This window comes from Vombatus ursinus, unplaced genomic scaffold (assembly GCF_900497805.2).
Source record: "Vombatus ursinus unplaced genomic scaffold, bare-nosed wombat genome assembly UNPS02009132.1, whole genome shotgun sequence".
Classification (NCBI taxonomy): Eukaryota; Metazoa; Chordata; class Mammalia; order Diprotodontia; family Vombatidae; genus Vombatus; species Vombatus ursinus.
In genome coordinates, this window is record NW_020948910.1 from 10,413,401 (window position 1) to 10,440,135 (window position 26,735).

The following is a 26,735-nucleotide window of genomic DNA, read 5'->3' on the forward strand; positions in this document are numbered from 1 at the left end:
AAAGAAATTGAGTAGTACTTTTTTGGGTGGGGGGGTAACAGGAGCTTTATTGATCTTTTAAAAAACTCTGTAGTCTTTGATAGTGGGGTCCCTAGGTGGCTCAGTGGACAGATCTCTGGGCCTGGCATCAGGAAGACCTGAGTTCAAATTCAGTCTCAGCCATTCGTTAGCTGTGTGACACTGGGCACTTCATTTAACCTCTGTCTTAATCCACTGAAGAACCACTCCAGTATATTTACCAAGAAAACCCCATGTAGGGTCATGAAAAATTGGACACACCAAAGTGTATAATGATATGTTCTTTTTTAAATGTTGAAGAAAAAGTAATAAGGTGAATCAAGCATGTGCTCAAACTACTTTGGGAATATGAATAATGTATTAACATATATTGCAGAAATTTGTCTTGGTATTGATACAGTAATGTATACAGAATAGATAAGTAGTATACTAAATTAAAGTTCACATTAGTTATTCTCCCCGTGCTATTTTCTTGTTACTGTTATAGGCTCCAGGTTCTCATGTGCATCGTCCAGTGGATGCTGAAGGCCTAATAACTCACACTAGTACCTCACCTCAACAGATACCAGAACAACCAAATTTTGCAGATTTCAGCCAATTTGAAGTATTTGCTGCATCGAGTGTAAATGAAGAACCTGATGATGAAGCTGAAATGCATCCAGAAGTCTTGCAGGTTAGTAGTTATGAGCACATATGATTTCGTTTTCAGGTAATGAATTTTTGCCTGCTATTCAACAAACATTTCTTTAACACTTGTTTTCTGCTGAGCCCTGAGTGTGGAGTTTGAAAAAAGCATAAGTCATGGTCTTTTCCTTCAGGAACTTTACATTCCAACAGGGAAGCTATGGCATGTACACAAGTAGCTAAAATATAAGGTAGACTATGAAGGCACAATACATCCAAGATCTGTAATATCTGTTAGTGTGGATTGTTCCCCTTCCCCACATTGACAGATCACCCATCACCTTTGTTTTTAATGATACCCTGAACATAAGTTCTTTTTCCTCAAGGGGGAAAAAATTCCTAGAGGGTATTGAGGGTAACGCAATACCTAGTGAGAATAAGCCCTTTTTTTTTTTTTTTTAAATTTAAATAAAGAAGATTCAGTCCAAAGACCTCTTCCCTCCATGGACAGGTAGTCAAAGGCTATGAACAGATAATTCCCAAGGAAGGAATTACAAATGAGTAGCAATCATATAAAATATTTCTCCAAAAAAACTAATAAGAGAAATGCTAGATGTTAATTTTTTTAAATTTAGAGAAGATTCTGGTCAAAATGTGGAGATGAATTAAGATCTTGTTTGTTATAGAAAAAGAATTTGCTATTGCCTGAAAAGGGCTGCAGAACATTCAAAAGTTCCATTTGTATCATTTGATAATTATTGTAACACCTTGTTTCACACCTACCTAATTGACTGCCATATTTAGTTGACTAGAGACTCTTGTAGTTTAGATCATATATGGTAGTAGTAGGCTTGTAGTTGTGAACTGCAGCATAAGAAATTCAGAGCCAAGTACAGATTAGGAAGTATGTAACTTCCAACCCCCGTACTTACTTTCTTACTTTCACAAATCTTTATGAGAATGATTTACACACACACAATCAGGCTTTCACAAATAATATTGTATGGCAGGCCACATCTTTATAGTCACATAGTTGGCTTAAAGGTTCAAGGGAATACAATCCCACTGTTTTGTTGATAGAAAAAAAGCATTTGACATGGTAGAGTACAAGACTGTTTTAAAGGCTTTCTCATTAAGGGGTCATCTTCCGTTGTATATGCCTAGATCATACAGATTCATTGTTAGCTACAACAGCAGAGATAGTTTCCTTGTGTGTCTGGTTATCAAGGGGAGCAGAAAAAAGAGACAAATTTGTTCATCAAAGGCATTTACTATAATCAAAGAAATTTCTAACTCAAAGTCCAAATGCTTCGAAGAGGTATTGTCTTCTTCTGGGATGGTCCTCCAGATGTTTCTTTTGTCAGAAAGCCTGCTGATTAAATCAAACTTTCCTAAATAAGAGCTTCTTAAATGAAATGAATAACTGCACAAAAGTTCTTGTACTACTGATTCACTTAGAAAATGCAAGTTGATAAAGACTGCCTCTTGTTTGTACTATGATGTACTGTTGGCAGAATAGGTAGCCTGGTCCATGGGTACATATTACTTATATAGGCTTTGCAGGTGGACAGTGATGTACTGAGCCCTGAATTAAATAGAAGAGTGAATTGGATTGTACTTGGAAAATTTCATGTGGTTTTTCAATAACTTTATGATTCTCTCTGAGGGAAAAATATTTAGCCTGTTAACTGTACTATACTTGCAGTGACTATATAATTGGGAATTATATAATACTACTGCCTGTGAAACGTCTGTATTGAGGAGAGAGGAAAGACGTATAATAGAATGCATCATTAATTGCACACAAGAAATGGCATAAAAGTTATGATCAAAAAGATATATTATGAGAAAAGAAGGTAGATTGAGTCATGTAATGAAAGCCCATGGATATAGCTCAAGTGAATTGCTCTACTGATTCTTGCATAATATTAAGAAATCTAGAGGGAGGCCTCCAATATGTTGGGTGAGTGAACTTTTTGGAGAATTTATGGGAGAATGTGAATAAGGCAGAGAGGATAGGAGGGCTCTGATAGATTGTAACCTGCATCACTGGAAGAAGCTATCCTCAGTGGCCAAATCACAATTGATTGAAATGTCTTGTTAATTCAAAGAGGTATGATATTTGATATTTAACATGTGGAATCTAATAGCTTACACAATTATATATGTATATATAATTTAAGATCCAAGCCTAGAATAACCAAGGAAAAACAATTTCACTTAAGTTTTCTTACCTTGTATTTAATTATACTTGGTATTTTTCAAGCACTTTCACACATATAATACTATTAGGCCAAAGCATGCATAGTAATTCTGCATAGTTTTAAAACTTGATGCTTTTCAAAAAAATTATTCTGAAGTCTATCAGTGGTTGATATCTTTTTAAAATATATGTAGAAAACCTAAGCATGAGACCCTGGCATGCTTCATTTGAAAAATGGGAAAAAACTTTTGTGTATATTATATAATGCATTTCTATTTTGTATGTCCTTGAGCTTATATTCTTAGATTTTATGAAAATGAGAGAGTTTATTGCAATATTTAATGCCAACAGTAATGCTTCGAAATGGTTTTACATAATACAGTATTTGCTGTGTTTGCAACTCACTGCTTATAAAATTTATTTCATGCTTCCGGCTTATACAGTTTATTCCAAATTGAAACCATCCTATAACTGATTTTTTAAATTACATATCAACTTCACGGAATAATCATGCTTTGGGCAAAATAAAAACAAAATCACCATTGGCAAATTAAATTAGGTAACGTTCTCTATTATGTCTTATCTATAGCATATACAAAGTGGGTTAATAAATCTTGAACTAGTACCTTCTTCATGTTAGCTGAAATGTTGCATAAAGTTTAGAAGCTACTACCCATCCCAGAAATGCTATGGAATTTTTTTTAACCTTTAAAAACAGTTTATAGTCAGTGGTCACACTTAGAAAATCATCAAGTTTATTTTACTTAATTAATTAATTATTCACTAAATGCTCAATTATACATTATGTATTTGTAGGTTGAAAAAACTTCTGATCCTTCAAGTTCTCTTAGAGTTGCCAAACCAGATGGAAGAGTTGAGGAAAAGACAGCTGCTAGTGCTCCTGCCAACGTGGTATCCAAAGAGCCTTTTAAAATATTTGTTGATTGTTTTTAATGCTTATACAGTATTATATGTCATAAATTTTAACTTTTTAAGAAATTTGAGAAGTTAGAAAACTATATATATGAACTTCATGGAAATGAGAGATCTAATCCATTCTTTTGCCTTTAGGTAGTGCTGTATTCTGGTCATCTTATTTAAAAGCAGAGAAAAGTAGTGACTCTGTTAATTGTGTACCTGAGTTACTAGAGGATGTTGTTTTGTTTTGTTTAGCCTGTTAAACAAAAGTAGAGAGGTTTAGAGGAGGGATGGTTTTAGAGAGGCAGACAATGAGTTTTGTTTTGAAAATAATGAGTTGAGATACTCTAGATGCCTGTAGTTAGTCATGTAGGCATTAAGCTCAGAGTAGAGACTGGGGTGAAGAGATACATCTGAATGTCATCTGCATGAAGATAATTGAACCCATGAGAGCTTCTGAGATGATGGGATAGAATCATGGGAAGAAAGACCTTTCACATATATATATTTTTCTAGTTTGTCAAGTTTTGGGGCAATAATTTCCCTTAGCTTAAACATCTCTGGATAATATAAATACTTGTAATCGACAACCAGTGGCCCATTAATTTTAAGAATGATTTGTTAAAGTTGTAATACAGAAGAATCTGAGTCATTCCTTAAAGTTTTTGGTAAGGGAATTTGAAAGAATAAAAATGCTTTATTTTACTAAGTTCCATTTTGAAGGCTTCATTAAACACTATTACTTTTAAAGTTAAGGTAAACTAATTACCTGTAGCTCTTAGTTAACAACTGCCACCTACATTCTTTTTCCCATTCATTGTAATTTGTTTTATATATACCAAGTCTTTATTTTTAGACCATACAGAAAAAGAGGAAACAACAATGATGTATTGGTCTGTACCTCTGGACCATTTCCATCATTTAGATTATTTACAAAGTAACATAAACTTGCATTTCTGGAGGCTGTCCCTGTATATACTATTGTTTCTAATGGAAGGAAGAGGAAATGTTTTGAAGTTTATGATAATATGTGTGTAAAACTTACATTGAATGTCATCCCCCAGAATTCAATGATGCCAGAATATTTAGTAACTGTCCATAAAGGCCTTTGAATAGTGTTCTCTATCAAATTAATTTTATTGTATATATAATTTTATTAATATCCTATATGGTAGAGCATTTTGCAAGGCACTAGGAACTAGGTATTTATTGTTTTGTATTACTTGTAGGGCAAAAGCACAACACCTCTTGCTCCACCTCCTAAGCCTATTCGTAGAAGATTAAAATCAGAGGATGAACTAAGACCAGAAGTTGATGAACATTCACAAAAGACAGGTGTCTTAGCTGCTGTTCTAGCTTCACAACCTTCTATACCTAGGTAATCGAAGCTAAAATTTTTAAATCATTTATCTGGAATCACTTTTTCTTGTTCAGATTGAACAGTTTGTGGTTGTATCAGTTTCATTTGGGTAAAGGTACATTTGTTCTTTGGGCAACTTTCCCATTTATTAGTAGGTGTAGGTTGCTTTAAACATTGTTCCTTGTTACCAGTCCTCTGCTTTCCGTCTCTCCCCTTCCTATCAGAGTCCAAAATGGCTGATTTGGAAAGTTGAGGGAAGCCATTATAGTTCTATTTTTCTACCTCTGTAAGTAAGTCATGGATCAGAATTGTCAAACTTTTAAAAATGACATTAACATTTTAACTATAGCTATTCTAAAGTTCCTTCTCTATGTGTAGTTTTAGGTTCTAGAATGTGGATAGATATGCGTTAATTTGCCATAAAATAGCAAAGAATTTCTGCTATTCAGTATCTGTATGTGCAAGGAGTAGTATAGAATTACTAGGGATGAAAAGAATTTAAAGATAAGAAGTGGACTCTATTTTTTCCCTTTTATCTTCTCAGATCAGTTGGGAAGGATAAGAAAGCTATTCAGGCATCAATTAGACGCAATAAGGAAACCAACACGGTTTTGGCCAGATTGAATAGTGAATTGCAGCAACAGTTAAAGGTAATGACATTTTCTGGGTTTGTAACTATGACCAAAAAATGTAGTATGGTGGTATTTTACTTCTATGGGGGAAACTGTATTTTTTAAATGTTTTTATGAGATGTTGAATCTTTCACAGCACTATGAACGACTATTTTAATCAACTCTTGTATGCAAGCTACTGTGCAAGATAATGGGGGTACAAAGACAAAGCAAAGCAAAGGTCCAGTCCTTAAGGAACTTATATTATACTACAAGTACAAAGATTAATTGAGAAGGGAGAGACTACTAACAAATAAGGAAACAGAAAGGTTTCCCATAGGAGATAGTGGCACTTAAGTTAAGCCTTGAAAAAACTTAGCAATTCCAAGTACCAGAAGCAAAAGAGGACAGACATTTCAGGTATGTGGAACAGCTTCTCTGTCAAATGAATGGAGACAGGAGATGGAATACTTAGTTTGAAGAAAGTAGATGTACTTGGCTCCCTGTTTTACTTTATTATAAGACTGAAAAAAGAAATATTATCCTATTGGGACCAAAAAGATCTTTATAAATGAATATTTGTTTGATGTAATTGATAGAAAGAACTCCTCCATGGAAACTCCCCACTTTGATGTGGATCATCAGTTTATGTACAGCTCAGTCTTGGAGAGTTGCCTGAAACACTGAGTTTATGACTAATCCGTGATCATTTGACTAGTTGTGTCAGAGGGAGTAACTGAACTGAATTTTCCTGACTCCAAGGCTAGTCTTATATCCATTCTACCATGCTGCCAACACTTTAATTCTTTACTAAAAGACTAACTGCTATTGTAATCTATGAGTAGTTGTTTAGACAGAAATTTAAAATAGATTATGTTATTTAAAATGTGAGGAGAAAAAAAAGCATGCCAGATATACCATCTGTGTAATGTACAGAGGAAGGGAAAGAAAGTGACTGAATTTGATGATTTTCTGATTGGTACATAGGACAAGTTAGGTATAGGGAACCAACGGTGATCCCAATGTGGCTGTAAAGAATAAAATTGCAGTATTTATATAAAAATATAATGACATATCCAAGAAAATCAAATATAGCCAGGTTTGATCACTTGAAAAGAAAACTAAGCTGACAGGTTAATTTCTGCTTTGAAAGTTCTTGTACATGTTAATTTTGTGTCGTAGAATTAATCTTGATATGAACAATCCCCTTTTTTCTGATTTTTTTTTTTAATGCAGATGTACTCTGCTTTGGGCAGTAAATTTGTATGTGCAAAAATTTGTATAAACCCTAATTTAAAAAAAAATTAAAATTAAGTTTACATGGGTAACTCTTTTTAAAAATCCTTATAGTAGTTTATTTTGTAAAGTGAATATTCACTTCCTAATTGTTTTACAAATTCATATATTTGAATGTGGTGCATTCTTTAAGCAAGGCATGTTAGTGTTATTAAAAAATGTATTAATTGAAATATTCCCATACGTGTAACTTTGTCACTTTCTAATCTTTTACAGGATGTTCTCGAAGAGAGAATTTCCCTGGAAGTTCAACTGGAACAGCTTCGGCCATTCTCTCACCTATAAGCCAATTGCCGTTAACTGTGAACATACTCATTTTTAATGGGGTATCGGGCTCTCTCTAAGCCAGTTTGAAGACCAGACATTTAGCTCACTGCTCTCTATTCAACGTTAAGTTTTGTGATTGTTTTGTCCTTGTATGTTCACCATTGTATTTAAGGTTTTTTTTGTTTTTTAATTTCAACAATAAAGAGGGCCAGGATGACCTTTTTCTGGAAGGAACGTTGTATTTGTTGCTACTCTGAATCCTTGCTGAGCCCCACCATAAAGAGTACATGATGTTGGTCCATTGTGTTATGTTTGTTTAAGTGGCCAAAACTTTAAACTGGAATTTATGTACATAATGGGCTTCTTCAGCTGCATGTCAAGCACTGTCCACAGAAATGTATTTGTAGAAAAGGAAAAACAGTAAAGAGTAATGACTCTTAGAGTCGTTACTCTTTGGGTTTCATTCTTTCCATATTACACCTATATTTTCTTTCTAAAAGTAGATCATTGAAACAAACTTTCTTTGTAGTCTTTAAAATTGTCAGTACTGTAGTAGGCAAAGCATTCTCTGCCTACATACTAGGTACAGGAAAAGCAGCCTATCTCTTTGCAATAAACCAAATCATTCAGGGTGCCACAGAGTCTTTGCAGGCTGCCTTGCCATATCAACCAAGTTGTCATATTTCCTACTTTCTTAATAACCCTATGGAGTGTAGCTAAAAGTCACCTATCATGTTTTTCCACACTTTTTTGATTTAGCAGAATTCATAAAAATAACTATGATGTAGGGAACCTAGTGGTCCTTTCCCAAGTCTCTTCTGCAGGAAAAAAAAGGAGGAGGGGGCAGAATTTTATCCCTAATATAGAGATTAAATTTTCCCCCAACCATCATTTCTATCTGCATGTTCTACATACTTATCTTTTAATAATTCACATTCACCAGTCTTGACTGTAACAGATTGTCGTATATTATTTGTCAATACCTCTATGGACTTTAATTCCAACAAAAAGTACTTAGGATTTCTGGGTTACTGTCTGTCATCTTGTCACTAGCCTTATTCTTTGGGCATATAGACAGGCTTTACACCATTAACAGAGTTCCCTGAGTGTATCCTACTATTCAGGTTGATGTACTGTATTAGGATTTGTTGTATATTGTATGATACATGCCTTTTGATCTCATGTAAATTTGCTTTAATTGCTGACTAACAGCAGATAATCTATTTAATGGCTTATTCTGGCTGTGGGATCATAGATGTCAAACTGCATGGGTGTATCTCAGCAGAATCAGAACTAGCAATTGTGTGATTTTTACACCAATAAAACAGCACAATATTTTCATTTTTGTTCCTTTCTTAACTAGGACTTATGTAATACCTATGTAAGTGATAGTTTTCTGCATCATGAAATGATACTAATTTGAATTTTCTACCAGTTAGCAGAAAACCATTAATTAGGTTTCCAGTCTTCTGTACCAGTTCAGTCTGTCTACACACTACTGCTGCCTTAGGAAGCAAAAAGGTAATGAAGGTAGCCCTTAGAAATGTGTTATATTTAATTAATGTTCAATAGGTGAAGGTACTACATCTTATTGTATCAGTTTCCAAATGGCTATCCCAGAAGAACTTTAAAAATTTCTTAAGATAGTTTAATCAGAGTACTACAAAAACGTAGACAACTGTTTAGTTAAACAGTAAGTCTATTATCCTGTTTCAAAGACTGTCATCCTAATTTTCTTTTATCAAACAAATGTTAACATAGTCATATTTGGCTAGATTTCTTATTTAGTCATTTTTTAAGTTTTTCCGTGAAATAAAATTAAATAAAAAGACAGGAGGGAGATCTTCCAGGCTGAACTGTGTAATGAAAATAAAATTTCTGAAATGCATTTAAACATTTTTTTGGAAACCTCCCACCTTTTCTCCCCCAGCCCAAATCTATAATTTCTTCTTTCTAGGGAGCTCCCAGTGACAACATTTCTTTTACTAACACAAGATAGGTTATCAGGGGTGGGGAACCTGCAGCCTTGAGGCCACGTATGGCTTCTTGGTCCTTAGTTGCGGCACTTTGAGTTCAGGTTTTACGGAACAAATCCCCTTAATAAAAGGGTATGTTCTCTAAAACCTGGACTCAGTCAAAAGACCACACTTGAGGACCTACAGGGCCACATGTGACCTCGAGGCCAAAGGTTTCCCACCCCTGGTTAAATGACTGACCCAGGGTAGGCTTTCTGTCTCAAAAGGCTGTTTGTGTAACCCTTTGCCGTGTAGCCTTTCTGAACTGAAACCTTTTAACCAAATTCTTGAGATCTAAATTTAGGACTGTATTAACATTAAGAAAACATTCCAAGTTCTTCAAGAATAAATTGTTTCCATTACCTAGACTTCTGAATATTCTTAATGTGTTAGCTTGAAGGAAACTTAAGATGGGATATGCCTGACAGATATGAAGATCTTAAAGATTGATCATTTTTTAAAAATCATAGAATATTGAAATTAGAGACTTTAGAGATGACCTAGTCCAGTGTCCCTAATTTTACAACTGATAAGGCCCTGACATAAGTAGTAAGTGGAAGAGCTGAGTCTAACATCGAGGTCTTTTGACTTCAGATTTACTTTTTTTCTACTATTACACTGTGAATGTGTGTATGTGTGTGTACACTCATGTGCAATAATTTCTCCTGGTTTTGTTACTCATTTAGAGCACAGAATGCAGATTTACTGTCTTCCTTGAATCAATTTGTTTAAAGCATTACAAGTTAACAGTGGTCATTAAAATCAGTTACCAAAGGGAGGGGTCCAAAATATTGAGCTTAATTGTTTACGTTAATTATAATAAATGTTTGAGGATAGATCACAGAATCATAACATTTAGAGTTAGAAGGTGCCATCCTAGTTAACCTTCCATCCAATGAGAGAGTCCTTTTAATATCAGCTCTTAGACATTTAGCATGAATCCTTCCGAACAACTAATGAGTTCCTTTGGTGTTTTCATGTCTAGTCATACTTCTCAATTCTACTTCTGATTGCACTCTGCAACACTGATAACCATACCAATTTATCCTCATTCACTGTTGAACAAATCCATTGACATTTTGGGCCTTGTAGAACAAATGCATTCTTGGTACCTGTGAAACAACAACAAAAAGATTTACTATGAGTTCTGCTAATAGGACTCAAAAGAGATTTTAGGGCTAGTGTGTAAAGATATTTACTGATAATTACAGAATTTGGATTAGTTACTAATCGTTAGCATTTTCTAAAATATTTAATCTGATTATCAAATAGATTATGATATAACAGATTTAAGCCACAGTTTTTCCTAAAAATAGTTATAGACGTGGTTCAGGATCCAAACAACACACACAAAAAAATTCTCATGTATCTTAGATAAGAAATTATAATGAGCATTTTACCAAAGTATACAGTGAATGGGTTTAATTATTACAAAAATCATTTTTCAGAGTATTGTGCCGTACATCAGCTTTATAAATAAAAGGTTAATTTCCTAATGAATACATAGGTAGCAAATGCAAATGTTTGATGAGCTTTCTATAAAATATACATCATAAAATAAATGGATATAATGGGTAGGAAGCTATTTTCATATTGAATATCATTTCAGGTTAGTGTTGAGATTAACACTAATGAAAAAAAGCATGAAATGTTAAAATCGAATGAGTAGTCCTTTGAAAATCCTTTTGATTTCCATGATTTAAAAAAAACAAAAACCTGTCGGTTTAGAGATAAACTTAACTAAAAACATAGTCAACTTGCCTTTGGTAACGGAAGAGAACAATGAGAGATAATCCCAAACATTTTAAAACTAAACCATAAAAAAATGTGTTTATATTTCATATACTACATATATTTATATGTATATATGTTTATATACATATAAATTGTTAGAAACTGACGTTTTACTAAAATCTTGTCTTTTTATAATTAATAATAACCTTCTGGCCTTATTAACAGCACTATCACATCTTCCACATAACAGCCTTTCAGATTTCTTGAAGATGTCTAATCATGTCTTCTGTTAACTTTTTCATCACCAAGATAAGCTTTTTCAGTTTCCATGACTATCCATCATACTCACTGGTTTTCAGATCTCTTACCATCTTAATCACCCACTTCTGTACATGCTTCTGTTGATCAAAATGCCTCTTACAATGTAGTGCCTGGAAATGACCATAAATCTCCAGACTGAGGTCTGACTAATGTAGACTGGGTCTATTACTTTTAATCCGGATTCTGTGTCTATATTAATGGGACTGAAGATGGTATTACTTCTTAAGCAGCTAATCACCCTATTGGCTCACTGTGCTTGTCAACTAAAATTCCCAGGTTTTTCACTTGAGTTAAATTGTTATATGAAAACAGCTTTAGAGCTAGAATTGACTTTAGAAATCACAATCCGAACCCCTCATTTTTACTGAAAAAAACAGGTCCAGAGAGGTTAGACTTGTTTGAGGTTTGGTAGTAAGTGGCAGAATAAGGATTCAAAGTTCCATCCTGTTTAAACAGTTTTTTCTAATTAAAAACAAAACCTTTTTGTTGACTTTTCAGTTCAGCTGTTCTGAGCTGATCCCATTCTTACAACTTTGGGTCACTTGTTAATATTTGACCTTGGTTGTATGTGCCTCTTTTACATGGTGGTCTTATTCCATGATCTGTGCACAGCCTTTTTCAATCTGCAGTCACTGGAAAACTCCCTGTATGGTCAGAGATTTCTTTAGATGCCACCCTCCTTTTTCTTCCTCATTTGGATTTTGTCATCATTGGATTATCAGGATTTAGTTTCTTGGAGCTCTTCATCCCTCTTGAGCCAAATTTAATCTGAATTTTAGGCCAAAGAAATAGTACACTTCTCTTTTTTCTCATTTTTTTTTTTGAAGTTTACATTTTCAGACACCAAGCTAACATGTCTGACTATACCCAACATTCTTCTCTTCCTTTACCATCTGTCCTGAAGATAATTTAGAATTCACTTAGTACTTAGTATTTGAATTCTAATTCTTTGGGAATTGTGAATTTCAAACTGGGATATGAAAATTTAAATTCTGTACTCAAGAAGAGTGAAGACATACATTTAGAGTCTGGGATGTCTTCTATTAGCAGCTGGTGAAGGGCTACCAGTGCTAGAAAGTGATATGTCGTCTGAGTAGTCCTTTCAAACGGGGTGTGAGCTACAGTCCGACGAGAAACAAGAAGTGAGTCATTGAAGAGAAAGAAGCTGAGGTCATGGATGTGTTCATAGAACCTGTGTAGAAATGGGAGAAAACAAGAGCATATATTTAGTTTGAATCTTTCATTGCTGAATCATATTTTTTTTTAATTTAACTAGTACAGCATTTTCCTTACTGCAGACCATTTGAATGTTTTTGTTTGTTTTTGTTCTGATTATTACTTATCTGAGTAATATTCCTTTGTAGCTGTTGGAAAACAATATCGTGGATCTACCAGGAAGGTTCTGGTAGACTCGTTTGAACTGCTGAGTTAATATGCATGTACATATAATATGTACATGCATATAATATGCATATTTCATCAAGAAAGCCAACACAGTAGGACTTTTTCCCATATTTTTTTAAATGGTGTAAGTGCTTTGGATTTTCAATTTTCAATTTTTTATAAAAGTTTGGTAAGTCAGAGGACCTGGCTTCCTGTCATGGTTCCACTACTCAGTGGTTGTATGATTTTGGACAGTCACAGTTTCTCTGAAGTTCAGTTTACTCATTAGTAAAATGGAGTTAATACTTGAACCACCCATCTCACTGTGTTTTGCAAAACCAAATGAGGTACTTTATAACATAAGGAGCTGTAGAAAGGAGTAGCAGTTAATGCTAAAAACTCATGATCCCTAGCTGTCAATGAATATAAAACTGAAATTGTTTATCAGATGAAGTCATGCTTGAAAGCAAACAGGGACAAGAACTTCAATTTTTAAAAAAGTTTTATGAAGGCCTGTACAGTTGGTAAGATTGAGGAGAAAATCATTTTGTGAGGTTGTTAACCACTGTTTTCAAAGTAAGGAAACAGGAACAAAGATGTCAAATGTCTTGTGCGAAGTCACACATATAGTTTATCTAGTACTTTCTTCCTGTTGTGTTTTGTTCATGTTTCCCATAGACTTCTTGACTTAGACTCCTCCCCTAGGGATACAAGCGCACATACAAAAAGGAAATAATATTCCCTGCCTTATTCTACTGGCCTACACTCTGTACTTGAAGCCTACACTTCAGCAAGACAGTATTAAGTTTTGTGTGCATGGCTTGACAGAAAGCTGACAATATACTCAACTGGAGTAAACGTTATACCTCATAAAGAAGAAAGTTTGGGGTTTTCTATTTTTTGCATATTTAGATAATTTGATCTTATAATTGAAGAAACTAAATATTGAAGCTTGAGTTGTAATAACAGAGAAGCTGAATAATTTTCTTCTGTGTTTTCTGATCCTACCAGTTTGTCTGAAATTTCTAGTTTGGTAATCTCCTTCCATCCTTACAGTTCTCTGTCCTACTTGAATGATCATATTTAAAATCCTATAGACACGAAGAGTCATGGCACAATTGTGTAATCTGATTTTTACGTAAAGCAAAAGCTTCATATGCCACCTGCCATATGCCAATGGGAAGAATCTGGAAAGTATCTGGGAAGTGATATGTAATCCTTTCCCTGAGAAAAAGATATATATAAGCACTGATTTCCCTACATTTGGCAGCCGTCATGTTCAGGAATGAACTAGCTTTGATTATTTTAATACAATATTGAGAAAAAGCCTTTCCAAAAAAAAAAAAAAGGAGGGAGGGTTAATAGCTCACATACATTTGTACTTTGACTTCATTTAAAAAAATTTTCCCCACTGAGTACTTTGCACATTAGGTGGGGTGAATTTATAGCATAGACTTCAGTGTTCTATTCCAATTAGATATAAAATTCAGTTTTCTGAGCTTCTGTTTCATCATGCAATATAATAATAGCATGTAATACCCACACCAGAAGGTTGGTGTGATGAAAGGGCTTTATAAACTGTGAAACACTATGACAATAAGAGCCAAAGATGAAGGTAACAAGCCACCAAATAATCTTGCCATTTGACTTTGGGGAAGAATAAGGAGGGATATCTTTGGCCACCCTGGACCAGCCATCAAGAATGCAGAATGCAGAGACTACTGGCCTTAGACACTTGACACTAGCTGTGTGACCCTGGGCAAATCACTTACCCTGATTGCCTCACCAAAAAAAGAAAAAAAAATGCAGAGACTAAAATCATTGCAAATCAAAACAACTCTGAGGTATCACCTCACACCTATCAGAGTGGCTAATGTGACAAAAAAGGAAAATGTTGGATGTTGGAGGAGATGTCAGGAAACTGGGACACTAATGCACTATTGGTAGAGTTGTGAACTGATCCAACCATTCTGGAGAGCAATTTGGAACTATGCCCAAAGGGCTATAAAACTGTGAATACCCTTTGACCCAGCAATACCACTGCTAGGTCTATATCCCAAAGACATCCCCAAAAAAGGGGGGCGGGAGAACCTATTTGTACAAAAATATAGCAGTTCTTTTTGTAGCGACTGAAGAATTAGAAATCAAAGGGATGCCCATCAAATGGGGAATGGCTAAAGAAACTGTGGTATATGATTGCAATGGAATAGTATTGTGCTATAAGAAATGACTAGCAGGATGATTTCAGAAAAAACTCCAAAAACTTACATGAATTGATGCATAGTGAAGTGAACAGAACCAGGAGAACTTTTTACACAGTAACAGCAATATTGTTCGATGAAGAACTATGAGTGACTTGGCTATTCTCAGCAGTACAGTGATCCAAGACAATCCCAAAGGACTCATGATGAAGTGTACTATCTGCCTCCAGACATTGACTGAATACAGACTGGAGCATGCTGTTTTTCACTTTTTTTTCTTTTATTCAAGTCTTCTTGTACAAAATGACTAATACAGAAATGTTTTACATAATTGCACATGTATAACCTATATTTGATCGCTTACCATCTCAGGGAGTGGGGAGGGGAGGGAGGCCTAGAATTTGGAACTCAAAACTTTAAATAAAAATGTTTAAAAATTAAAAAAAATAATTCTGAGACTAAGAGCACCAAAGAATGCCCAATGAATTATATCAGGATTGTCTGTGCTTTATGTTCTTTGTTACCTCAATGAGAAGCTGACTTTCTCATTGCAGTAGTGAAGCTGGGCCACATCTTGTACTCTAATTAGGAATCTGGTGCCTTCTGAGAGAGTCTGTGAATTTAAATACAAAATTCAAATCAGATCACTAATCTACCTAAGAATTTTTTTAAAAGTACCTACTATGTGTTAAGCATCGTGCTTGGTCCTGAGGAGACAGATAAAATATATGTGATCAGTTTTTTAATATTAAAAAGTCCCTTATTGTAGTCCCATTCTACAAACCATTTAAGTTCTCAAATAACTATGCAACTGCTGGCTTGTTGCTTAGTTCCACTTTGAAAGCTATGTTCAATGGACTAAATTATTTAAACATTTAATTCTTAGATTGATCCCAGAATTAGGTGATATAAAATATATTTGGGGAAGTGGATTTCTATTTTAAATTTCTTGGATAGCTTTTTTTGGTGGGGGGTGGGGTGCGGAGATTTTAAAGGGCAAAGAAATGTAGGATGCCATCTTGGATGGAGAGTCAAAGGCCAGTCTCTGATGTATAAGGCTGGGCGATCCTGGATAAAGACTCAATCTCTCAGTGCTCTAGGCAATTCTGTAAGTCTGTAAATTGCAGGGAGTTGCTGACCTGCCCTAGTAAAAGGAATTTCCTCGTCTGGGAGTTCCTTATTATGAATGATATCACGGATCCAGTCTCTATCCCTTTAAAAGCCAGACTGGGCCAGAATGAGAAAAAGTAGTTTGAGGAGAATTCTAGAGAAAAATTTACAGAATGCAGTTGCTTAGGTTAAGGAATAAGACCCCCAACACATGAAAGAGAGAGATAATCTTGCTAATAGAAGAGACAATGCCAGAAATTGTTCTGACCAGTTTGAGTTCTACAAATGAGACTTTTTTTCATTTCCCTGTAATTTTTCTTTTTCTTGCCCAACCAAATGTAAAAACAACTGCCCTGCCCCATCCCACCCAAATGACAAAATTCAATTGAAATCACTAAATGTCCAGCCCATTAAGGTTTTCTCAACATTTACTGTGTAGAGTCGCATGTTAGCTACTGCTTTGGGAGAAAAAATTTGGAGGGGTACCCCCCCCCCAAGCAAGAGTCTGATGGCAGCATAGGCGTGAGGCTCTGACAAGGTTTATATTTCTGCCCCTTTCATGAGTTACTTCTGGGTAGCAGGTCTACGTAAGCTCCCAGAGGCGTTAAGTAGTCATAGGCACAAGAGTAGGCATGTTGGAGTACTTACAGGGCACCCACAGATGCTCCTTTCTATGTCTGACAACTGATCTTTCCTGTTGATGTTTTGTTTCAACTACAAAACAAAGACATTATTTTAGACAAACTCAATAATTGTTAACTTTGGTATTTACGAGGGGAAAATATTCACTACAAGGATCCTTTTTACAGCATTTAGGGCAATACTTTCAAAATCTCAATGAGAATTTTTTTTTTTTGTTCTCAGCCTTATGAGAGAAGCAAAAAAAAAAAAAAAAAAAAGGAAAAACAAGCTCATATTAACTATATGGTTTCAAAAGCAGCTTCCTGAGCTTGTCTTAGCACCTGTACATATTCAGTTCAGTCTCTTATGCCTTCTACAAATGCAGCACTCAAACTATGATAAATAGTCATTGTAAACTCCTTGAGGGCAGAGACTGTTATTTTGCATCCTTGTATGCCCATGGCCTACCAGAGTGCATGACATATATAGTAGTTAATGTTTACTGAATTAATGAATAGGTGAATAATAACCATGAGGTACTAGAAGATTCTGAATTGGTAAACTTCAATGAATCAGGCAGAAAAGTCAAGTAATATATTTTAGAAAGATTTTCTGTAATATGCTCTAGAGGAGAAGGATTTTGTAACTCCTTTTTAACCAGAAAATTAAACTTCTGTCTCCCATCCCAAAAGCTTTCTGGTTAATCAAGATTCTATTGTAATTCATTTGGCAGCATTGGTTCTTACTGGGGTGGAGGACCTGCAGTCTCCAGGGTACATGTGGCCTTCTAGGTCCTCGGGTGCCGCTTTTTGACTGAGTCCATGTTTTACAGAACAAATCCTTTTATTAAGGGGATTTGTTCTGTGAAGTTTGGATTCAGTCAAAGGCTCACACCTGAGGACCTAGAGGACCACATGTGGCCTCGAGGCTGCAGGTCCCCCACCCCTATTTAACTGATTGGGTTTGGGGTGGGGGTGTATTTTGAATCACACGGTTTGGATTGCTTTGCCACAGCATTGTTAGCTTTAGAGAAGTCCACAATCAATTAACACAGGTATTATTAGAGAATTTTCTTTAAAATGTTGATCTTCAAAGAAAAAGTTGCACAGGAACTCAAAGTATCTTGGTCAAAATATCTTTAAATTTATTTCTACAAGATCTAGCTGCCACAGTTACAGAAGATACAGAATCATACACATCAACCAACCTGATTTATGTAAGCTATGTATCTTTTCATTTGCTTGATTGCAGTAGTCAGATCTCCCCGGTCAACATGCTCTGAAGGCGTGTGAAGCCGCAGACCATAGAGAAGGTTAACATATTCCTCAAATCTCCTTGGTGGGTACAAGAGCAACTCCTGCAGGCTACAGATAACATAGAGTAGATCTAAACCGTCTGGAAAGCCCAATGGACTCACTCTTTCTTGCTATTGCCATAGTCATGCTCGCCTCAAAACTCACCTCATCATTCTTGTAACAATGGTCTTGTCCTGCCTCTTCAAAAATGCCCGGAAGGATGGAATCATTTCTCTGCACTGAAAAATGAGAATGACACAACTTAATTTTATTATTACAACTTTGCTGCATATTGCTGCAGCCTTTCTTCCCCATGTGTATGTAATATTTCTAGCCAAATCTAATGAAAACCAGTATACCATTAGTATAATAGAACTCTGCTATAATGGAATCACGTGCACCAGAGGGCTAACTGATCCAACCCAAACGTAACTATGTACAAAGAAAGCCTCCTATAACATAGACACTTCCAGGCTATTTGAGCATTTATTCTTTCTGAGCCAGTTTTCTTGGGGCTAATAATACTTGCAAATGTCTACCTCACAAGCGGTTTTGAGGAAAGCAGCTTTGTAAACCTTGAAGTATAAATATGGGGTTCTTATTTATAATAGATATGCTAGTCTTGTCCTCCAATATTAGTTTAAGTGGGTTCAACTGCACTTTACAAATAAAATCTTCACCAAGTACCTAATCAAACTGGATTCTAGTGCAGGTTTCATCATTAACTAACAGATTGCTTAACCTCCTGCAGTCTCAGTGCCTTACCTTCAAAATATGAGTGAAATTTGCCTTATTTATTCCAAAGGAATACATTGTAAAGGTCAAGTAAGATGACAAATGTGAAAATGCTTTGCCAAATAGAAAGCAAACACAGAGTGATCTGATGATAATGGTATCCAGGGTCAGCCTTAGATTGAATCATGGTCAGTAATGAATCAAGATCCCAATCTAATTAATCAAAAGGAGTTGCCAAATCATTTCCCAAAATGAAAGTACTAGAAATCACAGGGAGATGCATAAGTAAGTGATGAAGTAGCAGGGCCCAAGGCTTTTGCTATTTGGCTAAGTTTTTCACCCACCATAAGCTGCTAAGATTTTAATTGGACATGTAATCAAGTTACTGTGGGTGATGTTTTTATCTAGATAGGTAGATACAGATATATAGATATCCATGCATCATGTGTATGATATATCATACATCAAGTATGCACATGTCATATATGTACAAGCAATCACATATCATATGCACACTTACAATTCTACATCATATGTATATTATATGGTAATACATCATGCACACGTATGTATGTATGTGTGTAATATATGATACGTATAACATATTGCAATATGATCTCATCTATATCTTCTGTAATAACTTACTTCAAAAGTCCCTTTGCTGCCATTCATTGCCTGATGGAATCTATTAAATCTTACTCAAGTTTTGGTTATGATGGAGCTTTTCAAAATGTAAGCTGGTGGTTCTAGTCACAGATATTTTCTACTGGTGGTATATTCTCCCTCTATGATACTGTTCGTTTATTTGAGAGGGAGAGAGAGGGAGGCTCATATACCCATTATAAGGGACCCCAAAGCTGGATCTCCCTTCTATGGGAGCAATTACTGAAGCTGGAAGGAGTTGTATAATATGGATTTTCATTCCAGTGGCAGAGACAAGACAACTGAAGAAAATCCAAAAAATACTATTACCTTCAAGTCTTCTGGGATAACATTCAAGAAATTCCTTGCTTTTTAACATGTTTTGGTGAAACTGAGGTTTCTCATTCTGAGAACAACTGTGCTAACAATAACAATAATAACTAGCTTTTTATATAATGCTTCAGGGTTTGAAAAACACTTTATAAATGTTATCTCATTTATTCTCACAACCCTGTGAGATAGGTGCTATTATTATTTCCATTTTGCAGATGAGGAAATGGAGTCAGAGAAAGGTTAAGTGACTTGCTCAGGGCCACAAAGCTAATAATTGTCTCTGCAGGACTGGAATTCAGGTCTTCCTGATTCCGAATCCAGCATCCTCTCCACTTCACCAGCTAGCTGGTTCTAACATAAGCCCCTTTTATTGGCTTGATTGTGTTGTGGTCATTTGCATGAAGCAATCCAGAAACTAAGGGGAGCCAATAAAGTTAAGGACTACATCTGTGATTGCAATCCTATGAGAAACTCCCAGATGAGAAAATTTGTGCAAGTCTATATCTTACAGAGTTGCCTCAGGGCACTGAGAGGTCAAGTCACTTGCTCAGAGTCACATAGCCAGTATGTGTCAAAGGCAGGACTTGAATTGTCTTCAGTATCATTCTCTAACCATCATATTATGTCTAGAGAAGAATAAATAGAATGGGGGAGGGGGAATTCTTCCCTATTAATGATGATCTTTGACTCAAGGAATCAAAGCTGAAGTTTCTCTTTTAACTCGGAATAACCTTTGTGAACACTTTAATAATTTGATTCTAATGATAATAATGATATTCACAAAGTGCTTTAAGGTTTGCGAAGCACTTTATATATGTTATCTCATTTGATAACTCGCTAATGTCTCCGTCTTGGGTACCTTTTCAATTGTCTTCAGAACAATAGGGTAGTTGTTGAAGAAGTTAGTATATGTTTTCAGCTGAAGTCCAAACTTGGTGAATATTTCTCCCAGGCATTGTGCTGGACCCCATTCTTGGAGCCTCCCTGTCAGTTCTCCCAGAAAATGCCTGTAATAAGAGTTAGACATGACAGGTGAACTAGAACCAAGAAGTATAATTCTCTGCCCACCAGGTAAAACATCAACATTCCAATCTTTTAGTTCACATTTTTAGTAAAACGTATGGCTGATTTTTTTTGTCTTTTCTTTGACTCTGACCTCCAGAAGTAGAGGGTGTGGCAAAAAGTAGAGAGAGAGTGAGCCCCTGAGCTCCTGAGGCGCTCCCTTCCCTAAGAGCTCCAACCCCAACATCTTCAAACATTTAGAGATATTAAGCATCCACAGAGAAAGAATTTCCTAAACTTCTTTTATAGATCCAATGTTTATTAAATCCCACAGAAAGTTCTCCCCGATATCTAATGCAAATTCCTTGGGGGAGGGGAGGTGGGAAGCTCAAGGTCAATTTCTCCTACTCTGTCTTCATTGGAAATGATTACAGTTATCCCTTCGACATCATGACTTTCCCATCGTGGTTTCAATATATCGCAAGTCGGCATAAGAAATTAGATGGAAATTTTTTGGTAGTTTTGCAGAAGCTGCAGATGACATGTGAAAGCCAGCAGAGACACAGAAAAAAGTTTAGAAACTCAGAAATGCATAAAATATATGTTCAGTATTGCATAATATCAACCCAAATTTTATAATAAGATACTGTTAAATACCTAATAAAAGAAAAAGAAAAAAATTCAGATTTCTTCTCTGGTACAAAGGGAGGGCCAAACAATTTTACGTGGATTGTCCAGATTGTGGGGGCACCATGCCCCTAACCCCCACTATGTGAAAAGGATAACTATACTCTCCTTTCAGTAACAACTAGGTGCTCAGTGACGGTAAGGGAATTGTTTGTCAGCCTTCTCTTACCAAACTTACCTTTGCTGCTTTCTAATTTGAGGTTCTTAGCTCATAAATAAATAATGATCTCCCCCCTTTTCTCTCAACTACTTGATTACACTTCGAGAAATGAAGCATGGGTTCCTTTCCACTACACAATCAATATTTTGGTAGTAGGTATCCAACATATACCTGTTGAGATCTAAGACACACAGTATATCAGAGAAGATGATCTGGACATCCATGGAACTTAGGATGGCTCTGTTTGATGCCAGGGCTGCTTTCAGTGGAGTGACATAAACATCTCTCACAGTTTCCAACATCTGTACATACTTTCTCTCGCTTTTCAAGAGCTCTCCAGCAATTCTAGTCCTCTTTTCTGCGAAATCCATCTGGAGCTTCCTTTCCTATGGAAAAGCATAAAAACAGATAGGAAAGTTAGAAGAAAACACACCCTTAAAGGTTTACTATTTCAAAATGAGTAAAGGTAGAGGTAGGCACAATAACTAACCTATTTACAAATTAACTTTTTGCAATGGGAAGTTTTTTAAGTGCAAGATGGGAAATGTTAAGTGGAACCATGATAATACTAACCACATATTCTTATGTACAATCTCTGTCACTGCCTTCTCCAACAACCCCATGCCCAAACAGGTTTTCTTAGGATCATAGACAGATTTAGGAGGAGAAGGGACCACAGAGCTCATCTAGAGTAGAGGTGTGGCTGCAAAAAACTCCTGAGTGTAGGTGAATCAGATTAAAATGTAATTGAGAAATATTTAACAAAATAATTAAAAATATAATGCAGGGGCATGTGAGGGACTGTCTGATGTTGGCAGCCCCACATTGGGCGCCACTTGTACTGGCCACGCCGACCTTCTGCCGGCCGCACGCCGTACCCTCTCCTCCTATAAGGAACAGGCTACCAGAGTCATACTCACTTCCGAGTCTTCGGTCCTCAGCCGGATAAACACACAGAGACGAGCCATCGGGAGGCACCAACACCTAAGTACCTACTTAGCCCCTCCTCCTCAGCCCGCTTACTAGCCAATGATTGTAGGGTCAGATACTGGAAGGGGCTATCTGAGTTTAGCACACCAAGGGGGAGGGAGTGACGTAGGAGGCTAGGACCGGATACAGGGAGGAGGCATCTGGGATTAGTGCATAGACAGAGTACGTGACCTAGGAAGTCAGACTCAGATACTGGGAGGAGGGGTCTAGGGTCAGTGCTACACAAAGGGACCCAGGAAGTCAGGAAGGTCACAGGATGGAGGCGTCTGGGGATGACGTAGCATATAGGGAGGGGACTAAGCAAAGGGAACTCAGTCCTCTGCCGTCCCACTCCCACGTAGCACCGCCCCTTGCCTCAGGAGCTCAAGCTCCGCTACTTCCTTGTACCCAGCTTATCTCACATAGCACTGCCCACTGCCTCAGGGCTTCTCCGAACCCAGCCCATCCCAGTTCACCACGACTCTGCCTACCACAGCCCCTGCCTCGACTTCCAAAATACCCAGATCTTACCCTACTCTTGCCACAGCGCCCAACCTAGTAGCTGCCAACATCAGACAGTCCCTCACAGGGGCAACTAGCTGGCACAGCGGATAGAGTACCAGCCCTAGATTCAGGAGGACCTGAGTTCAAATCTGGCCTCAGACACATAACACTTACTAGCTGTGTGACCCTGCAAGTCACTTAACCCCATTGCCTAGCCCAAAAAAAATATATATATAATGCAGCATAGACAATGTTAATTTATAGTTTTCTAAGTCAGCATGCAGCCTGCAGGAATCCATTTCTATTTGAATTTGACACCATTGATCTACAGATTTTCATATTATAGATGAGGAAAATGAGTCCCAAAGAAGTTAAATGACTTGCCCAAGGTCATATAAGTAGTGGCAGAACCAGGTTTTGAGCCTAGGATCTCTGTCTCCAAATCTTTTCACTGTCCTCTTACCAGATTAGCCTTAATAATTCAGGAATATTATTTACAATATGATCTCTCTACATGGTTCCCATAGTAGAGTTGTTTGTTTTGGGGTTTTTTTTTTTGATGAGGCAATTGGGGTTAAGTGACTTGCCCAGGGTCACACAGCTAGTAAGTGTTATGTATCTGAGGTCACATTTGAACTCAGGTCCTCCTGATTTCAGGGCCAATGCTTTATCCACTGCGCCACCTACCTGCCCTACATAGTAGAGTTGTTTTTTTTCTGAGAAGAGATAAGGACCTTTTTTTCTATAGTCTCTCCCGGTAATCATATCAGCTCCCATAGATTAAATGATCATTTCTATGCAAATGAATCACAGATCTATGTATTCAGGCCTAGTGTCTCACCCTGAGCAACAATACTGTACCTTGCCTATTAACTATTTCAAACCACATTTCTCACATAGATATCTCAATCTCAACATGTCTAAGTCAGAATTCATTATTTTTTTCCTCCCAAACCCACCCCTCTTCCAAATTTCCCTTTTTCTATAGAAGGCACCACCATTCTTCTAATCTCCCAGGTTTATAATCTCAGCATTATCCTCAACTTCTCACTCACCCTCTTCCCACACATCCAAACAATTGCCAAATCTTGCTCTTTCTACCTCTGTTTCCCACATCCAACCATTTCTCTCTACTTACAGAGCCACCACCATAGGTCAAATCCTCATCACAGCTACCTAGATTATTTTGACAGCCTCCTAACCTGCCCCGAGTCTGTTTCCACATGGCGACTTAGCTACCAAAGGTTAAAGTTTTCCTCTTAGAGTTCAAATGGCATAAAATCTTGTTACAATAAAACAAAACAAAATTTAAAAATCAACATGACTTTCATAGATTAAAATTAAAATATAAAAAGTAAATTTGCCAGGAAAACAAGAAAATAAAAATAAGATTAATCAGCAGGCATTCATTAAGTGCCTACTGTTTTAGGAAATGCACTGGGTGCTGGGGATACAAAAACAAAAGGAGAAGTCAATCAGTCAAAAAAACATTTATTAAGCGCATACTATATGCCAGGTACAAAATCATGCAGGTACAAAGAAAGGCAAAAAGACAGTCCTTGCCCTCAAGAAGTTCATGCCATATTGTGGGGAGACAACATGCAAACAATTATGTAGAAACAGGCTATACAGAGAATGGTAAAAAGCTATATACATAGTCCCTACCTACCTTTAAGGAACTTACAGTCTAGCTGGGGAAAATTACATTCAATATGACTTAGAGACACATTCTACCTAGTCATTTTATATAAGTATGTTTGAAGCACATGGTTCAAATGGTAACATAATAATCTTATCTTGGGAGAGTTAGGAAAGATTGCTATATTCCATTTAGTAATATTTAGAAGTACATATCATATATTCCTTATGTTCTTGGATCATTCAAAAATTCTGGTGTTGGTTATGGATTTACACATTCTATTTTTCAAATGCCAGATCACTCAATGTTGTTTCAAGACCTCTCTGACAAGGGGCCTTTATAATGTTAGGAGGAGATATTATAGTATTCAGCCTTGCCTTATAAACTCACTACTATTTATTAGTTACTGGTAGTAGATCTCATTGTGCAAAAACCAGTGCAGACAATAAGGTAGCATCAGTGTAGTGTCTAGATCAACTCGTTATCAGAAATTATGGAAAAATCATTTCTTTATGGCAGAATTAGACAAAATACCATCTTCTATGGTAGGAGGTCCTCACCAATGTACATTTTAAAATAAGAATTGAAATAACAATAATGATTATAATGATAATAATAATCACATTTATATAGAGCTTTAAGGCTTGCCATATATTAACTCATTTGGAAGTTGCAATGATTTCCATGCATTTCTAAGTCGGAGATTACTCTCTGACTTAGAACAAGAAATTTGTTAATGAACAAATTAAAAACAAGATCCATTTATTACTGTAGAGCCAGTTCTTTAAGTTATGTGTCAACATAATGTTGAGAAAGAAAATAAGAGGACTCCTTGACCATGTTCACAAGTGGATAAACCGGCATCTCTCCCTGGCCTATTTCTTTCATGGTTCAGATTTTGCAGAGACTAATATAACCATCATTTCAAAGAAGGAAAAAAAGTGTCTGCTAGCATCTCTTTAATTTGGTTACGTCATTTTTGTTTACTTTTAGAAAAGAAAACTTTCATGCAAAAAAAAAGAACTTCAGAAGATGGAGTAAAAAAGCTGACAGGAGTGGTCACGAGTGGCAAATGGGAAACACACTTACCAAATTAATGAACACCTCGAGTTTTAAATCATCTTCACTAGTCTTTCTGTCCTGAGAATGATTTTCTTTCATATTTCTTTCCTAGAAATTGAATGAACACTTTATTGTATGGGGACAGTGATTGTCATGTTTCTTCTGTTTCCCCACCGTCAAATGCTGGACACATGACAAATGATTTTCAGCAGAGGAAAATATGGACTTGTCCATTGTTTCATTAATTGTATGATAAAAATTTAGGCCAATAAATAAAATTTGTACAAAAATAACTACAAGTTCTCTAGTAAAATCCCTTGGCTCCCTGCTCCATTAAATTATTTTATATGTCAAAACACCCATTCAACTTTTACCATCTTAAGCTTGAGAAGATTCAAACTTACATGGAATTCCATTCTCTCCCATCAGCAAAGACTGACAGAATCACACAGCTGCTAGCCAGATCACTAGCCTGAGGGGATCACACTCATCCTTTGATTATAGCCCTCAACCTCAAATCTGACTGGTGCCTACTTACCAGTTGAGGGCAAATTTGTCTCCTTATTTTTAAGGGAATGAAGGGAAAATCTCAGGAAACTTGATAAAGTCTTATTTATTTTATCTTCCTTTTTTATTAATAAATTTAATTTTAATAAAAATTTAATAATTTAAATTTAACAACTTAAACTTAAATAAAATTTAATAAAAACAAAGACCCCAACTACTGGAATAAGAACTTATTTGACAAAAACTGCTGGGAAAATTGGAGAGCAGTATAGAAATTACATTTAGACAAACACCTCATACTTTATACAAAGATATGCTCCAAATCTATAGGTGACTTAGATATGAATGGTCACATCATAAATGAATGAGACAAACAAGAAAAAAATTAACCTGTCAGATCTATGGAGAAGAGAAGTTTATGACCAAACAAAGAACAAAGAGGATCATGGTAGATCTCATTTCCAAGATATACAATGTGTCCTCTTTTATCTTCTAATGAAAATAATTTGCTGTATCCA

General features: G+C 36.1%; 2 protein-coding genes across 7 annotated transcripts in view; one reads left to right on the forward strand and one right to left on the reverse strand.

The window, feature by feature from the left end:
* Nucleotides 1-8,638, forward strand: part of REPS1 (RALBP1 associated Eps domain containing 1) — an 89,365-nt gene extending 80,727 nt beyond the window's left edge. For all 6 annotated transcript variants that reach the window (XM_027850680.1, XM_027850681.1, XM_027850682.1 and 3 more), the window contains 5 exons: nt 506-691; nt 3,662-3,757; nt 4,993-5,141; nt 5,668-5,773; nt 7,247-8,638. In XM_027850680.1, the coding sequence (XP_027706481.1) occupies nt 506-691; nt 3,662-3,757; nt 4,993-5,141; nt 5,668-5,773; nt 7,247-7,315 (606 nt within the window). In that variant the 3' untranslated portion in view covers nt 7,316-8,638. The remainder of the gene's footprint in view (nt 1-505; nt 692-3,661; nt 3,758-4,992; nt 5,142-5,667; nt 5,774-7,246) is intronic.
* A 1,290-nt stretch (nt 8,639-9,928) lies between these two features.
* Nucleotides 9,929-26,735, reverse strand: part of ECT2L (epithelial cell transforming 2 like) — a 108,449-nt gene continuing 91,642 nt past the window's right edge. The window contains exons 14-22 of the mRNA XM_027850722.1: nt 25,738-25,818; nt 21,708-21,922; nt 20,547-20,694; nt 18,143-18,216; nt 17,890-18,046; nt 16,710-16,775; nt 15,476-15,564; nt 12,387-12,559; nt 9,929-10,424 (exon numbers count right to left, since the gene is read on the reverse strand). Coding sequence (XP_027706523.1) covers nt 10,294-10,424; nt 12,387-12,559; nt 15,476-15,564; nt 16,710-16,775; nt 17,890-18,046; nt 18,143-18,216; nt 20,547-20,694; nt 21,708-21,922; nt 25,738-25,818 — 1,134 coding nt within the window. The 3' untranslated portion in view covers nt 9,929-10,293. The remainder of the gene's footprint in view (nt 10,425-12,386; nt 12,560-15,475; nt 15,565-16,709; nt 16,776-17,889; nt 18,047-18,142; nt 18,217-20,546; nt 20,695-21,707; nt 21,923-25,737; nt 25,819-26,735) is intronic.